At 45.1% G+C, this 16,340-nt stretch overlaps 3 protein-coding genes and 1 long non-coding RNA gene across 4 annotated transcripts; 2 read left to right on the forward strand and 2 right to left on the reverse strand.

Annotated features, from left to right (window-relative positions):
* Positions 1 to 1,525: 1,525 nt before the first annotated feature.
* LOC119310395 (60S ribosomal protein L7-3-like) lies at positions 1,526 to 2,164 on the reverse strand. Its single transcript, XM_037586160.1, has 2 exons — positions 2,027 to 2,164; positions 1,526 to 1,928 (listed from the first exon to the last, which is right to left on the reverse strand). The coding sequence occupies exons 1-2, from the start codon at positions 2,162 to 2,164 to the stop codon at positions 1,713 to 1,715; spliced, it is 354 nt and encodes a 117-aa protein (XP_037442057.1). The 3' UTR covers positions 1,526 to 1,712.
* Positions 2,165 to 4,630: 2,466 nt separating this feature from the next.
* On the reverse strand, positions 4,631 to 7,052 carry LOC119312325 (60S ribosomal protein L7-2-like). Its single transcript, XM_037588051.1, has 7 exons — positions 6,928 to 7,052; positions 6,660 to 6,839; positions 5,989 to 6,086; positions 5,834 to 5,891; positions 5,622 to 5,701; positions 5,135 to 5,237; positions 4,631 to 5,037 (listed from the first exon to the last, which is right to left on the reverse strand). Exons 2-7 carry the CDS (start codon positions 6,837 to 6,839, stop codon positions 4,822 to 4,824), a joined length of 735 nt encoding a protein of 244 aa, XP_037443948.1. The 5' UTR covers positions 6,928 to 7,052; the 3' UTR covers positions 4,631 to 4,821.
* A 5-nt stretch (positions 7,053 to 7,057) lies between these two features.
* On the forward strand, positions 7,058 to 10,061 carry LOC119310396. Its single transcript, XM_037586161.1, has 6 exons — positions 7,058 to 7,100; positions 7,190 to 7,364; positions 7,439 to 7,592; positions 7,679 to 7,801; positions 7,912 to 7,996; positions 9,613 to 10,061. The coding sequence occupies exons 1-6, from the start codon at positions 7,058 to 7,060 to the stop codon at positions 9,780 to 9,782; spliced, it is 750 nt and encodes a 249-aa protein (XP_037442058.1). The 3' UTR covers positions 9,783 to 10,061.
* A 1,144-nt stretch (positions 10,062 to 11,205) lies between these two features.
* On the forward strand, positions 11,206 to 14,068 carry LOC119306501. The gene is made up of 3 exons (XR_005148969.1): positions 11,206 to 11,415; positions 11,539 to 11,724; positions 13,670 to 14,068. It is a non-coding gene; the product is annotated as an uncharacterized LOC119306501 (long non-coding RNA).
* The last annotated feature ends 2,272 nt before the right edge of the window (positions 14,069 to 16,340 follow it).

Consider the following 16,340-nt stretch of genomic DNA (forward strand, 5'->3'; position numbering starts at 1 on the left):
TCTAGCGATATAGAGGCTAATTGTGAACTTTTTCACTTGTATTGCTCTGGTGTGTGTTTTGTGTCATGAAAACTACCTTTATGAAAAAAGCATTGTCACGCATATACATTGCAGTCCTCGAATTGTAGTCGTCTGGGGATAATGGGATATGCTTCCTCATGAAGCTCCTAAACTCATCGCACTTGTGCACTTAATCTTGGGTCATTGTTGTTTAAGCAAATGAAATGATGTACTTTGTCATTAACGGTGCTCTCAGCTAACCTATCTTGCATTCTCGCGTCATACTACGAAACTGATGTCCACGGCAACTTCCAAGCCAGAACATACTAGAAAATTTCATACTAGGACTTTGTTTGCCTTCTTTCGATGTGCCATGCTTGGCTTAAGGTCAAAACATTAATTCGCTGGCTACTATAATATACTCCCTCTGTAAACTAATATAAGAGCGTTTAGATCACTATTTTAGTATTCTAAACGCTCTTATATTAGTTTACGGAGGGAATAGTAGCTATTGACTGGCTAGTGTTTCTACTGAGATAAACAAAACGTATGGTCATTAGTTTGTTGCTCTTGCAAACAACGCGGACATAAATCTCTACGAATCACAAAACCATAGATCATTGAAGACTCTTACAGGCAAGAGCTAATTTTTCAAAAAAAGAATGAAAGAGGAAATAAATATATAGATTAGTTTGAAGGAAGTTATTATTCACGTTAGTAAATCAGGCTTCATTGTATGTCTAAGTTATTTAGAATATTTGTAAAATAAAATAAATTGCACTGCAGCGAGTCACCGCCAACATTCAGTTTTCTTAGCCCATTGGCATTTCATTGACAACCAAACCTCTATACTATTTCAAAGTTGCCACTGGGCAGTTGCAAAAGCAGGTACAACTGGGAGTCGATATAGGAGCAAACATCAACAATGATCTTGTCATGGCACAGGGGTTAGAGACACAACGGCTCAACAAGGCGCTATTGATCAGACCACCTTCGGCACGAGCAAGTTGATGCCATCCCTGCATGATGCAGGAGGTGACCTAGTTGGCACCTCGTCAAACCAAGGTTGGATGTGTTTCCTCATACCTCCTAATCCATTTGTGCTCATCGGCATGTTGCGGTATTGCCTCTAGTTGTTCTAATACTAGAGGATGAACCATTCTCGCTCTTAAGAGGATTTGAGTAGGGGATGAGGAGTTCAACCACTCGACGGTGTACCGTTGACCTTTACATGTGCCGTTGCCAGGGCAGAACGTACTTCATCATCAATCTCTCCTTGGCGTATGGTTAATGTGTGACAGGCGTTTGGTTGTTTTAGTCCGAATGGGAATGATTTGAGTGGGAATGTGCTCCTCCCATTTTCCTTTCTCAAGTCCGTCTGCGTCGGCTCATCCAAACCGGGATGTTGTTTGTTTGTTTTAGTCAGAATTTCCGGACCAACAACAGAAAATTTTACGCAGAACTAACAAGTTAGAAGAAAAAAATTACACCACATGAAGTGCTAGGCTGACAACAATAAGAAACGTATTCGCGGAACACAGCAAGAGGCATTAAACACGGTCTCAAAACCTCCACATACATAGTCACATTCTTCCAAACATGCATCATGGTTCCGAAATATCAAAACTGCATCCACCATCCACTTCCTAATGTAAAGCAGGCTTAACAAACAAAACATCTTCCGAATACAAGGGGGATCATCGATGATCAACCTAGTTCATCCTCCTGACGAGCTGGTTGATGTAGTTCTCGCGGTTGCCGGCGTCACCGCCCTCGACGTAGTGGTTCCTCTTCTTCTTGAGGCCTCCCAGCGGCGCCTTCAGCTTGAATGGCCACAGGAAGTTGTTGGCCTCCTTGAAGTGAAGGCCAACGGTCAGGATCTTGTGGACAAGGTTCTTAATGCAGATGATGTTGTGCTTTCCAAGACCCTGACAATTATTAGACAACCAAAATTGTCAGAATCACACCAAAGTTGCATTTGGAGATGCAAAGTAAAGAGCCATATGTTGGGCAATCGACTGCTCACCTCCTTAGTGACCTTGTTATTGGTTAGAGGAATCCTTTGCTTGTTGAGCTTTCCATAGCCTCTCTTGTAGATCAAATCCCTCACGATCTTCAAGTTTGGGTACCTATTATATCCGTTTAGCTCTAGTGCCCATGCCATGAGGTCCTCAAGTTGTCGCTATGACGCGGAGTACGAAAAATTGCTTCAACATCGAGGGGAAGAAAAGCCTGGTGCGGGAGTGGTATATCCCTGCCGTGTTTGTCATCCATGAACCCAAAGACTCTCCGATGGAGGCATCTTCCCCGAGGAATAACGGGTTTAGCCGAGAAGCAAGGAGGGATCCATGTATATTGCACCAAATCCGGAATTTATGTCCAGCCAATATGCCAAATCGGCCCTTACTGGAGAAGATCGAATCCTTGCTGACCTTGTGCGTGCCTCTTCAAAAATGGTGTGACCGCACAGCCTGTTCTCCACCCACATTACCTATATCAAATGTTCAAGGTCTTCAGGAATGTTTGTGGTCTTGAATATATTTTTGAATGAGATTTTGGGAGGATTATTTCACGGTGTGCGTGGAAAACACAACATGATTGAACAAATCCTAAGTACCTCACCTCCTTGAAGGCTATTGACTTAATCACGCATAGGCTACGTTCAACAATGACATAGTTCTGATGAGTTCCGGTGGAACCTTCACAAGAACCGGAAGTTCTCAGTCAGATCTATATACCGGATTTTCCTCCACTATGATGCCCCAATTAATTGAAAAAATATGAAGCTTAAAACCCTTGTCCTCGTGGGGGCGCTAGCACTGTATTAGTGCCTTTGACTATTTAAAAATTATCGGCTTTTTCAAAAGAAAGAAAAAAAACTCCATTGCAGATTGCCTTTTCATGTAGCGCTGACTCTGTTTTTAGTGTACTCTACACCGACCGGAGCACCTGGCAGTTCCCTATGCGAAATGTATGCATATGCAGTGTGCATCCAAGAGATATTTACCAAACATGGATCGTCTTCAGATCGGACTTCCATCACATTGAGTTGGCTGTGTTATTTTCCTTTTTGTTGTAGACTAGCCAGTCTTGCCTGGGTTGTGTACGTTCTAGCGATATAGAGGCTAATTGTGAACTTTTTCACTTGTATTGCTCTGGTGTGTGTTTTGTGTCATGAAAACTACCTTTATGAAAAAAGCATTGTCACGCATATACATTGCAGTCCTCGAATTGTAGTCGTCTGGGGATAATGGGATATGCTTCCTCATGAAGCTCCTAAACTCATCGCACTTGTGCACTTAATCTTGGGTCATTGTTGTTTAAGCAAATGAAATGATGTACTTTGTCATTAACGGTGCTCTCAGCTAACCTATCTTGCATTCTCGCGTCATACTACGAAACTGATGTCCACGGCAACTTCCAAGCCAGAACATACTAGAAAATTTCATACTAGGACTTTGTTTGCCTTCTTTCGATGTGCCATGCTTGGCTTAAGGTCAAAACATTAATTCGCTGGCTACTATAATATACTCCCTCTGTAAACTAATATAAGAGCGTTTAGATCACTATTTTAGTATTCTAAACGCTCTTATATTAGTTTACGGAGGGAATAGTAGCTATTGACTGGCTAGTGTTTCTACTGAGATAAACAAAACGTATGGTCATTAGTTTGTTGCTCTTGCAAACAACGCGGACATAAATCTCTACGAATCACAAAACCATAGATCATTGAAGACTCTTACAGGCAAGAGCTAATTTTTCAAAAAAAGAATGAAAGAGGAAATAAATATATAGATTAGTTTGAAGGAAGTTATTATTCACGTTAGTAAATCAGGCTTCATTGTATGTCTAAGTTATTTAGAATATTTGTAAAATAAAATAAATTGCACTGCAGCGAGTCACCGCCAACATTCAGTTTTCTTAGCCCATTGGCATTTCATTGACAACCAAACCTCTATACTATTTCAAAGTTGCCACTGGGCAGTTGCAAAAGCAGGTACAACTGGGAGTCGATATAGGAGCAAACATCAACAATGATCTTGTCATGGCACAGGGGTTAGAGACACAACGGCTCAACAAGGCGCTATTGATCAGACCACCTTCGGCACGAGCAAGTTGATGCCATCCCTGCATGATGCAGGAGGTGACCTAGTTGGCACCTCGTCAAACCAAGGTTGGATGTGTTTCCTCATACCTCCTAATCCATTTCTGCTCATCGGCATGTTGCGGTATTGCCTCTATTTGTTCTAATACTAGAGGATGAACCATTCTCGCTCTTAAGAGGATTTGAGTAGGGGATGAGGAGTTCAACCACTCGACGGTGTACCGTTGACCTTTACATGTGCCGTTGCCAGGGCAGAACGTACTTCATCATCAATCTCTCCTTGGCGTATGGTTAATGTGTGACAGACGTTTGGTTGTTTTAGTCCGAATGGGAATGATTTGAGTGGGAATGTGCTCCTCCCATTTTCCTTTCTCAAGTCCGTCTGCGTCGGCTCATCCAAACCGGGATGTTGTTTGTTTGTTTTAGTCAGAATTTCCGGACCAACAACAGAAAATTTTACGCAGAACTAACAAGTTAGAAGAAAAAAATTACACCACATGAAGTGCTAGGCTGACAACAATAAAAAACGTATTCGCGGAACACAGCAAGAGGCATTAAACACGGTCTCAAAACCTCCACATACATAGTCACATTCTTCCAAACATGCATCATGGTTCCGAAATATCAAAACTGCATCCACCATCCACTTCCTAATGTAAAGCAGGCTTAACAAACAAAACATCTTCCGAATACAAGGGGGATCATCGATGATCAACCTAGTTCATCCTCCTGACGAGCTGGTTGATGTAGTTCTCGCGGTTGCCAGCGTCACCGCCCTCGACGTAGTGGTTCCTCTTCTTCTTGAGGCCTCCCAGCGGCGCCTTGAGCTTGAATGGCCACAGGAAGTTGTTGGCCTCCTTGAAGTGAGGGCCAACGGTCAGGATCTCGTGGACAAGGTCCTCAATGCAGATGATGTTGTGCTTTCCAAGACCCTGATAGTAAGATAGCAAAGTAATGGTTAGAATCATGCCAGAGTTGCATTTGGAGATGCAAAATAAAGGCCACATGTTGGGCAATCCGACTGCTCACCTCCTCGATGACCTTGTTGTTGGTCAGAGGAATCCTTTGCTTGTTGAGCTTTCCATAACCTCTTTTGTAGATCAACTCCCTCACACTCTTCAGGTTCGGGTACCTACAAATAGTGATTCAATCCATTTAGATACAAACAGAACATCAGACTCTTGAAGCACTTGGCATATGTTTCACTAGTTGACCCCAGGATGTGGAAACATTCATGGCACATATAATTTGCTTTGAAGCTAACCAATTTGTCAAATGCAGGGGTTGATTCATAAAGGGTATAAGTTTCAGACTATACTCATGAAGTGTCAAAGTTCCAGGCTCCAGGAACAGATAAAAACACATCTAGTCAAAGTTCTAAGAGAAAGGCATTGTAGGCATTGTGAATTTATTCAAACAAGACAAGTTGGCTGATGATACAGCAATTCAATCATTAAATGTTGCAAGGCACATATCATGTACCGACACGATAAAAAAATGTACACATGTAACATACCCATATGCAACATATGGCTCGACCCTGCGGAGCATGTTGATGGTGGCCTTGTTAACCTTCAGGAACACTCCATTGAATATCTACACCAATCAAACAATTGGCACAATGAACAACAATTGGCACAATGAACACAAGTAAAAATCATTTCAAACAAGAGATGGAAGCATGAATCAAGTTCAAACTTGAAAGAACCAACAAATTGGCCAACCCACCTGTCTCAAACGCAACAGCTGCAAGATCTTCTTGGTCTTTGGGTGCATGGCATTGATACTGTAGCCAGACATTTGACAAAATTAGCATCAAATTAAGCCAGAAATGAGCACAACATACACATCAGGACAAACAGTGGCAAGGTGGTGTGACTTACCCTCTGATTCTGACAACAAACAGCAGCTTAGCCTCAGGACTGACATAGAACCCACCCTTCATCCGGGCCTCACGCTTAAGCTGAACCAACTCCTTGTCCTGCAAGCAAAACAAGCATTAACTACATCTCCCAAAGTTAAGCTATTGGCAGAACACGCTATTAGAAGCACAACTAATGGTCCCGTCAAGCAGAAGGAAACATTTCAAATATACCAGTTGGGCCTCAAATCAAGCAGAAGGAAACATTTCAAGGAGAACAGCTGGGCGTCAAATTTGAATGAAGCTTGCAGCAATTTACACCTAACAGTTATATTCAGCACACTAAAATAGAACACCTAAGTCACCTTAATTGGTTCAGGTTTGATTTCATTTTGCTGCAGAAACATGCAAATCTGGCCTAGGTCATACATCAACATACAAAGAATTGCTACAACTACGAACCTAAGGGCATTCTAGGTCACTGAGGCATCACCGAGAGCGAACATGCACATCTATGCAAGTGTATGTCGATCTAGTATTAGCAGAAAACACACAGAGTGCAATCTGAAAATCCACCGCAAAGAAACGAAGCAGTGACAGATCCGACAAAGCACATCTTCTCCCACTATAAAATCTATCGACGAACGCACAAGCAAGCGACGGCAAGGGATGGAGCGGGAGCAGCGATCTGACCTGGGCATCGTACTCCTCGGCGTACTGCTTGGCGCGGGCGTAGATGACCTTGACGTTCTCGCTGGACTTCTTCTTCTCCTCGACGGCCTTGGTCTTCTTCTCGGCGGCCCAGAGCTCCTCCCGCTTCCTCTTGAGGAGCACCGACTCCGGCACCACCACCTTCGCCGCCTCGGACGACATCTGCGGCCGCAAAACCAAAACCCAGGGTCAGATCCGGCCGAGCAGCGGGAGCAAATGCCTTCGCAACGGCGGCAGGACGAGCGCTTACCCCGACGAGCTTCCTGCAGGGGGGAGGAGGAGGCGCGAGAGAGAGGGAGAGAGAGATGGAGGCTAGAGGAGGCGGCGGCGGGCGGAGGGAGTGGCTTATGTAGCTGGGGTTTGGGCGCTAGGGTTTCGGGATGGGGTCGTCCGGATGGGCTAACCGGGCCAGCAAAATGGCCTGTTAGGCCCATGTATTGTTAGGCCGTCCGGCTCGCTATTGGCCCACACCATGCGTATCGTGTGTAGGCCCATCTAACCTCTCACGGTAGCCCTCAAAAAAAATCTAACCTCTCACGGCGGCATTCGCAACTGCTTCGCCGACGCCGTCGACGTTTCGCCGGAGGGAGCCCGCGCGGATGCCATCGCCGCCGCATCCGCTCTCGTCGCCATGCCGCCGCAGCGTGTCCTCCTGATCGTCATCCTCCTGCTCTCCTCCGCAAGCAGGTATGCCCCTGTCTCCGTCCGCGCCTCTTTCTGGTACTGTTCACCAACAGCTCCGCCGTGCGTTCCCCCCGCAGCAGCCTGGAGGCGGAGGAGCCGTTGAGGGCCCTCAGCATCGGCGATGAGCTGGTGGGCGAGACGATGCCGCTCCGCCACGGCCGGAGGGTCTACAGGCTCGCCGGGCTGCGGCCGCCCGCGTGGTACGAAGTCAAGATCTCCTATCCGGCCTCCGTACGATCTCAGACAAAAAACATTTGTTTCACCAGTGAACCCATTGCGTCTTCTTGTGCTTGAAGAGCTTTGCTTGTGGTTTGCAGATACCGTCCAGCTTCTCGATCCGGCTCGTGAGCGATCCTGATGCTGCAGAGGACCAGGGGAGTAAGAACAGGAGGCTGCTCAACACGGAGAAGATCATTTTCCAGGCTGAGAGCACCAAGCCGGTTGGTATTCAGTTACTCTTTTTAGCTACAATTGTTGCTTGGCTGCAGAATCGGAGTGGCGCGCCCTTTGATGGGATGATTTATAATGGTTGTTTGTGATTGATATATAGGTTTATGTTCTTGTCACGGTGGAGCCTGAGGGTGTGGTTGCAAAGCCAAATGTCAAGGAGAGAGAGCTTGCCCTGTTCAACATTGGTATGCTAGGATGTAATTGCTGTCTCTTTACATTTCAATTTTCCTTGATTAGCCAATAGCCGATAGACTGCTTCTAGTATTTGTTTGTTGTTTGTCCATTTTTTGCCATGCCATAAAATTAATCATTGCTTTGAGCATCATCATGTAGTATTTGAAACCTTGGTTGCTCACTGATCAGTGCTTGATATCATTTCCCGTTTATCTAAGGAGTAAAGGTCTTGAAATTTGTAGAACATTCTTCCATACGACGAAATATAACTCACTAACATGTAGTGGTTAGCCTAAAATTCTGATTTGTGTGATAAGTTGTATTAAATGGAGATGATCTGCGGACAGAACTTTTAGACGATATCAACATAAGCCACCTACCTAAAGTAAACATTTCAAGGAAAACTAGAACGTTATTTACTAACCTATCAGGCTAAACATACTAGCAGATCCTCAATTTTGTTTTCGCTATTCGCTTTCTCTTTGTATGCAATCTATATGTCGTTATGCACATTGCATGACAACGAACTACACGCTGTTCTAGTATGTTCAGTTTAGTATGAATGTCTGTTGTTCCCGTTTAAGAGCGAAGAATTCTGTTGTGAACTGTGCGCTGTTCTCGTAAGTTCAGTTTAGTATGAATGTCTGCTGTTCCTATTTAAGAGCAAAGCATTCTGTTGTGAACTGTGCGCTGTTCTAGTAAGTTCAGTTTAGTATGAATGTCTGCTGTTCCCATTTAAGAGCAAAGCATTCTGTTGTGTCTTCCTGTCACAAATATAAGAAATTTTGTTCCCATTGGCACTACCTGACTAGATGAATATTATTACATCTGAATTACATTAGTACAATTGTACAAAAGTCTGCTTCAGTAATAGCTAATGTTGTCCCCTTTTGCTGTAAGATGACAGCTCAATTGGAGAATGATATTCATTTGCTGTAGATCGTAATTCAAAAGTTGGGGTGAAAAATATGGCCTATTAGAGATCCTTGATTTTCTGAGTTATGATATTTTTTTAGTTACTTGTCCGTTTAGTACTTGGAATCAGAAGCTTTTTACACGTTGGTTCCATTTTGCTTCTGTGGCTGTATTTCTAAAGGAGTCATACTCATCTAAAATATCTGAAGCATGTTAATTAGTTGTTGGTTCCTAGTGAACCTTTTCATACAAGCTTGGTTTTTCCAAGGCCATGTGAATTAGCATAAACGAGTAGGCACAGCGGTACTGTACAGTGTACACACAGGCATCAATAACTATAGGTAGTGAGCTTTCATATCCACAAAGCAGGAAAGTGAAGCTTGGTTACTCCAAGACCATGTGATTAGCAACAATTAGTAGGCACAACCCTGTCTAGTGCACCAATGGTTGATATAGGTACCTAGTCGTTGATTTTTGTTACACATTAATAGGTTGCCAGTGCCATATGAAGTAATTTACAGAAACAGATAGCGCATAGAGCTTCCTTTGAAATAGTTTGATTCACGATTTTGATTATGTGGAATTAGTTGCATCTAGTTTTCCCTTTCACTGCCTCTGGTTGTCACTGCCTGGTCCTTTGATGTACTGCTTTGAGTCACCTAAATAGCGTTCCTCATCCAAATTGCTCTTTTTGATTTTCGTTGTTCTGCAGTGTGTGATGAACTTTTGCTGGGGATCCCTCGCTTTGCCTGGTGGGTTGGAATTGCAGCAGTGATTTGCCTTGTGTTGGCATCACTAGCACCGTATTTCCTCCCGATCCACAAGCTACTTAACTACGAAACTGCAAAGTCGAGCGACGCCGATGCAGCCAAGCTCTCGTGATCAACCGGAACACGCTGTATGAATCTTCAGCTTTGTCTGTCGTACTAGAAAGTTCGGTTCAGTTCAGTTTTGCATAGTAGGTAGCAGGCTAGTGCACATGTATTGTCTTCTTTCTTCTTCCCTTCCTTTTTGCCCTGCACCAGACGCAGTTGTACAAGCATCTGATGGTTGTTGCCCTAGTGTTTAATGCTAGATATGTCGTTCGATCCTGTACGGTTGCCTCATGAATTAATTGAAATACTATGGTTTTATTGAATGAATGTTTTGCTGGTTGCACCACTCCAGAAAATGGACCACAGGTTCCCCATGAATTTCAGATGCTGACTCTTCCCGTGCCCATTTTATTCTGTTCTTGTGATTCAAACAGGACACTGGTTACGGGTCTTGCATCACCTCAACTTGTGGCGGAGGTCAGTAGTAGTTCACACTGTGCGGGTTGATGGGCACGCATCAAGATAACCAAATGGTCTGTGTCATCCTTGTTCAGTTAACTGCCACATCAAAATTAAGGCTGTAGCTGGAACAAAAGCGATAAGAAGATCATGTGGTCGATCAGTTCTCTACCCGTCAAAAAGATAATTGAACACAAAGCAGTTGGGCTTGTGATGTCACATTCTGCTGAGAAGTTACTGTTGATTAGCATAAGCGGTAGATCAGAATTTAAAAGTGAGAGTTGGCCTAGTAGGGCATCTGAACCCAAAATTCTAGCATCTGAAATAGTGTGTTCCAGTTTCTGCATCTCCAACCATCAGATAACCTGACGATATAGAAACTGAAACACACTACAAAAACTACAGCAGCCGCAAACTTGCACCCTCGGAGCTGAACTTTTAACAGTGGGCAGCATCAAATTCATCTTCGACAGCTTTTTTAGCCCTCGGCCAGCAATCCGCGAGATCATTGCGCCCACCCTTTCTTTTTAGTGAAGACATCAGCTGCTACCTGCAGCAGCAGCCTTGCCTCTGATCTGTGATTTCTGAGTCATCATATATTTCTGTAGTTACTTGTTCTTTTAGCACTTGTGAATTGTGATACCAAAGCTTTTATTTACATATTGGTTCCATTTTGCTTCAGTGTCTGTATTTGTAAAGAAGCTCTCTTCAATCTAAAATATCTGAAGCATGTTATGGCACAGTGGTACTGTACACAGACATTTTTGTAGGTTCCTGGTGAACTTTTACATACAAGTAAGCTTGGTTTCTCTAAGGACATGTTAATTAGCATAAATGAGTAAGAAGAGTGGTTTTACTCTACAATGTACACAGGTATCAATAACTAGCAGTGAACTATCATATCAGCAAAGCAGTAAAGGGAAGCGTAGTTAATCCAAACCATCGGATTACATCGATAAGTAGGTGCAACGCTGTCTGCTGCACCGATGGTTGCATATAGGGTCACTTAGTCGCTGTTTGTTACAAATTAAGTGGTTGTCGTTGCCATTATGAAGGAATTTATAAGAAGAGATAGTGCGCAGAGCTTCCTTTGAAATAGTTTGATTCACACTTTAGCTGTCACTTTGTGCCAAGAGGTCATGGGTTCGACGCGGCCTTCTGCATTCCATTGTGCAGGGGTGAGGCTTGCGTCGTATGATCCTTCCATGGACCCAACCTGGTGTGGGATTTTGTAGCACTGGGTCTGTCCTTTTTTTACAGTATAGCTGTCACTGCCCGGCCCTTCTGTATGCAGTATACTGCTTTGAGCACCTAAATAGTGGTTCTCATCCATATCGTTTTCTATGATTTCCCTTGCACTGCAGTGTCTGATGAACTGCTGCTGGGGATCCCTCACCTTGCCTGGTGGGTTGGAATTGCAGCAGCAGTCTGCATCGTGTTGGCATCGCCTTCGTCGTATTTCCTCCCGCCCGAGAAGCTACTCAATTACGAAGCTACAAAGTCGAGCAACATCGATGCGGCCAAGGTCTCGTGATCGGCTGGAACGCGCGGTATGATTCTTCAGTTTTGGCTGTCAAATTGTCAAACAACGAAGTTGGGTTCAGTTTTGCATAGCAGGCTTAGTGTACATGTGCTGCCGTGCTGTTTCTTCTCTCCTTCCTCTCTGCCTTGCATCAGACGCAGCTGTGCAAGCGTCTGATGGCGACCGTGCCCCAGCCAGCTAGAGTTCAATGCTCGATCGCGTACGGTCGCCTCATGAATGAATTGGAATCGAAAAACTCCTATGGTTTTATTGAATGTTTTGGCAGTTGCGCGAGAACGGACCACAGTTTCCCCATGAATGAATTTCAGATGCCGATTCTTCCCGTGCCCATTTTATTCCTCTCCTCTTGTTTGTGATTGAAACGGGACACTCATTACAGGTCCCGTAGTATCATCCCAACTTTTGGCAGAGGTCAGTAGTATAGCAGTTAATATTAACACTGCGTGGGTTGACGGGCACGCAACAAAATAACTCAATGGATATGCATCATCCATGTTCAGTTAGCTGCCCCATAAAAACTAAGGCTGTAACTGGAACAGAAGCAACAAGAAGATTGAGTGGTCGGTCGGTCGAAAAGATGATAGAACCAAAAGCAGTTGGGCTTGTGCTGTCACACTCTCATGAGAAGAATTACCGAATAAACTGATTAGCATTTTGGCTGTAGATCAAAATTTAAAAGTGATCTTGAGGAAGTTGGCCTAGTAGGGATCCGTGGTTTCTTTATTTTTCCGAATTAAGGGTTTCCCCCAATTTTGTTTCTGAAACTGGTAACACAAAATAGTTATGGACCACATGTCGGATACGGTTTCCACCATTCCACGAAGAGCTACAGCAACAGATATTACAAAATTAGTGCCAGGGCATCTGAACCCAAAATTCTAGCATCTGCAGACCAAGAATCTCAAACCATCAGATAACCTGACGGTACAAAAACTGAAACACACTACGACAACTACAGCAACCACAAACCTGCACCCTCAGAGCTGAACTTTTAAGAGTGGGCAGCATCAAATTCATCCTCGGCAGCTTTTCTTTGCCCTCAGCAAGCAATCCGCAAGATCATTGCGCCCACCCTTTCTTTTACTGAAGACATCAGCTGCTACGTGCAGCAGCAGACTTGCGCCTGTGATCCGTGGTTTCTGAGTTGTTATATATTTTTGTTGTTACTTGTTCTTTTAGTACTTGGGTAGTAAAGCTTTTACACATTGGTTCCATTTTGCTTCTCTGGCTGTATATTTGTAAAGAAGCTGTACTCAATCTAAATATCTGAAGCATGTTCTTGCACAGTGGTACTATACACGGACATTAGTTGTAGGTTCCTAGTACCCCTCAAAAAACAAGTTGTAGGTTCCTAGTACCCCTCAAAAAACAAGTTGTAGGTTCCTAGTGATCTTTTACACACAAGTAAGCTTGGTTTTTCCAAGGCCGTATGAATTAGGCTTAAATCAGCAAGCACAGTGTACACACAGGCACCAATAACTAAGTACCGAGCTATCATATCTACAAAGCGGTGAAGGGAAGAGTAGTTACTCCAAGACCATCTGGTCAGCATCAATCAGTAGGCACAACCCTGTCTGCTGCACCGATGGTTGCATGTAGAGTTACTTGGTCACTGTTTGTTACTCCCTCCGTAAACTAATATAAGAGCGTTTAGATCACTACTTTACTGATCTAAACGCTTTTATATTAGTTTATAGAGGGAGTACAAATTAAGTGGTTGTCGTTTCCATTATGAAGGAATTCATGGAAACCGATAGTTCGATTAGGACTTTTGCGGTAGTTCGATTGGCACTTTTGATTATGTGAAATTAGTTGCATCTAGTTTTTCCTTCCATTTGCCTCTGGTAACCATCACCAGGCCCTTTTATTTTATGTATTGGTTTGAGCACCTAAATAGCACTTCTCATCCAAATTCTCCTTTCTGATTTCCCTTTGTTCTGCAATGTGTGAAGAACTTCTGCTGGGGATCCCTCACTTTGCCTGGTGGGTTGAAATTGCAGCAGTAATCCCATTGGCACCGTATTTCCCTCCGATCCACAAGCTACTCAACTATACAAGGCAGCAAGCTCTCGTGATCGACTGGGACGCGCTGTACTGTTCTTCAGTTTCGGCTGTCAAACAACAGAGTTCAGTTCAGTTCAGTTCAGTTGTGCATAGCAGGCAGGCCTTAGTGCACATGTACTTGCCCTGTTGTTTCTTCTCTCCTTCCTCCCTGCCTTGCATCACACGCAGTTGCACAAGCGTCTGACGGCGACGGCGCCCCAGCTAGCTGGAGTTCAATGCTAGATATGCCGATCGATCGTGTACGGTCGCCTCATGAACGAATTGAAATTGAAACACTCCTATGGTTTTATTGAATGTTTTGGAAGTTGCGCGAGAACGGACCACGGATTCCCCATGAATGAATTTCAGATGCCGACTCTTCCCGTGCCCATTTTATTCCTCTCCTCTTGTTCGTGACTGAAACGGGACACCGGTCGCAGGTCTCGTAGCATGTGCATCACCTCAACTTTTGGAACAGGCCAGACGCAGTTCACATTGACACTGCGTGGGCTGATGGGCACGCACGCAACAAAATAGCTAAATGGAGTATGCATCGTCCATGTTCAGTTAACTGCCCCATCAAAGTTAAGGATCGATGTAACCGGAACAAAATCGACAAAGAAGATTGTGTGGCCGATCAGTTCCCTGCCCGTCAAAAAGATGAACACGAAGCAGTTGGGCTTGTGCCGTCGCGCTCTGATAAGATACTCAGCTGCCTGCTTAACGTCGGCCATGAATTACGATCCTTTTCAGTTAAGATGGCGATGCCGAGGCCTGCGACGAGACGGGACGGTCAAGGAGAGACAAGAGCGTGATTGCCCGTATATCCGTCGTCGTCGTCGTCGTCGTCGCTCGTATCGCAGTGTGGTGCCGCGAAATGAAGGCGAAAAGAACCCCTACTGGCCGCCGTGTCTGGCCTCGAGCGGGAAGAGTTTTTTTTTTCAAGAAAATTTCCGATCTATTCATCTTCAATCATGGCAGTACAATGAATACCAGAAATAATAAAAATTACAACCAGATCCATAGACCACCTAGCGACGACTACCAGCACTGAAGCGAGCCGAAGGCGCGCCGCCGTCATCGCCCCTCCATCGCCAGAGTCGGGCACAACTTGTTGTAGTAGACAGTCCGGAAGTCGTCGTGCTAAGGCCCCGTAGGACCAGCGCACCAGAACAGCAACTACCGCAGATGAAGAATAACGTAGATCAGAAAGATCCAATCCGAAGACACGCGAACGTAGACAAACAACGACGAGATCCGAGCAAATCCACTAAAGATAGATCCGCCCGAGACACACCTCCACACGCCCACAACGGTGCTATACGCGCCGCCGGAACGGGGACTAGGCGGGGAGACCTTTATTCCATCTTCAGGGAGCCGCCGCCGTCTCGTCTTCCTGAGCAGGACACAAACCCTAGCAAAACTGAAAGAAACGACTAAAAACGGAGCCCTCCCGCCGGCCCTTGCCGAGATCCACCGCGCCCCCATGGCCCTAGGGCCACCGGAGAGGAGAGAAGAGTTAAGCAGCCCATGCACAGCACATCGATGATGAAGAGAAGGCACGTCCTGCACGGCTGCACCCGGGTACATATAGGCTCGCCTTTTCAAAATGCATTTAAAATGCGTTTTAAAATGTCACAACAAAATTTCAAGCGTACATGTTTGCAAAAGGGTCTATCTAGGACACATCTAGATATGACACAGTTATGCACAGGCTAAACAAAAAGTTTGTTTTTCCGCGAAAGTCTCTGCGCACACATAGAACGCGGAGAAGTACACACACAACTTTTGTTCAAAAAAATTCGGGCATTTACAAATGTGTTTTTCGAAGCGGGTTCATACTTACCGGCCGGGTTCATCCACGCTTCTTCGCGGTGAAACTTCATTCTGCTGCGTAGAGAGTAATGCAGACCCCTCGGCGCGCCAGCCACGAACCACCCGTACGGCGACGCCGTTCCAATAACCCCAGTCCCAATCCCACCGCCGCGCGTGCCCGTGATGACGCCGCCGTCGACTGGCCATCGCCCATGCATCATTCATCTCCCACGCCGACGCCGACGCCGACGAGGATGCGTGGAGCCGCTCCCGTCCACAAGCATAATAGCGATGCAAACAACGTGGTGCGGGGGTCATAGCGACAGCAAGCAAGCAAGCAGGCAGCGCACATTCATGAATGGCGTTAACTCTCGCTCGCTTTCAGTGCCCTCTCACATTATCAGTGCTCGATCGATCGATCATGCTGTTGTTGACGGAATGATATGATGGAGGAGGTTGAGGTACAGGGGACGTCTCTACCTGGCTCCATCGTTCGTTTGATCCACCCACATAACCAACACCTTGATTACCGGCCAAGTGCTACACGGTACAGAGGAAGACGCTCATACATACGCATATACGCTCATTCCTATGAACAAGCTCTCCTATGAGCACCTCCGAGGGGCTGAACCGGCATGTCCTTTAAATTAACCAAGTTACCATAAACGCCTTCATAGTCGACGAAACGTCTCCTAGCATCACCGGAAGATCCTAATTAAGTGAAAAATCTTACATCTACGGAACAACCTATGAACCTTTACGAAA

The sequence above is a fragment of the Triticum dicoccoides genome, chromosome 5B (genome assembly GCF_002162155.2).
Source record: "Triticum dicoccoides isolate Atlit2015 ecotype Zavitan chromosome 5B, WEW_v2.0, whole genome shotgun sequence".
Lineage (NCBI taxonomy): Eukaryota > Viridiplantae > Streptophyta > Magnoliopsida > Poales > Poaceae > Triticum > Triticum dicoccoides.

Excerpts from the sequence above, each read along its gene's own strand:
- LOC119310395 (XM_037586160.1), bottom strand. The coding sequence starts at position 2,164 with ATGGCATGGGCACTAGAGCTAAACGGATATAATAGGTACCCAAACTTG. Across the intron at positions 1,929-2,026 it reads ATAACAAGGTCACTAAGGAG|GGTCTTGGAAAGCACAACAT; the intron begins GTGAGCAGTCGA and ends AATAATTGTCAG.
- LOC119312325 (XM_037588051.1), bottom strand. The coding sequence starts at position 6,839 with ATGTCGTCCGAGGCGGCGAAGGTGGTGGTGCCGGAGTCGGTGCTCCTC. Across the intron at positions 6,087-6,659 it reads CCGAGGAGTACGATGCCCAG|GACAAGGAGTTGGTTCAGCT; the intron begins GTCAGATCGCTG and ends TTTTGCTTGCAG. Across the intron at positions 5,702-5,833 it reads AGCTGTTGCGTTTGAGACAG|ATATTCAATGGAGTGTTCCT; the intron begins GTGGGTTGGCCA and ends TGATTGGTGTAG.
- LOC119310396 (XM_037586161.1), top strand. The coding sequence starts at position 7,058 with ATGGGGTCGTCCGGATGGGCTAACCGGGCCAGCAAAATGGCCT. Across the intron at positions 7,802-7,911 it reads AGGCTGAGAGCACCAAGCCG|GTTTATGTTCTTGTCACGGT; the intron begins GTTGGTATTCAG and ends ATTGATATATAG. Across the intron at positions 7,997-9,612 it reads GCTTGCCCTGTTCAACATTG|TGTGTGATGAACTTTTGCTG; the intron begins GTATGCTAGGAT and ends GTTGTTCTGCAG.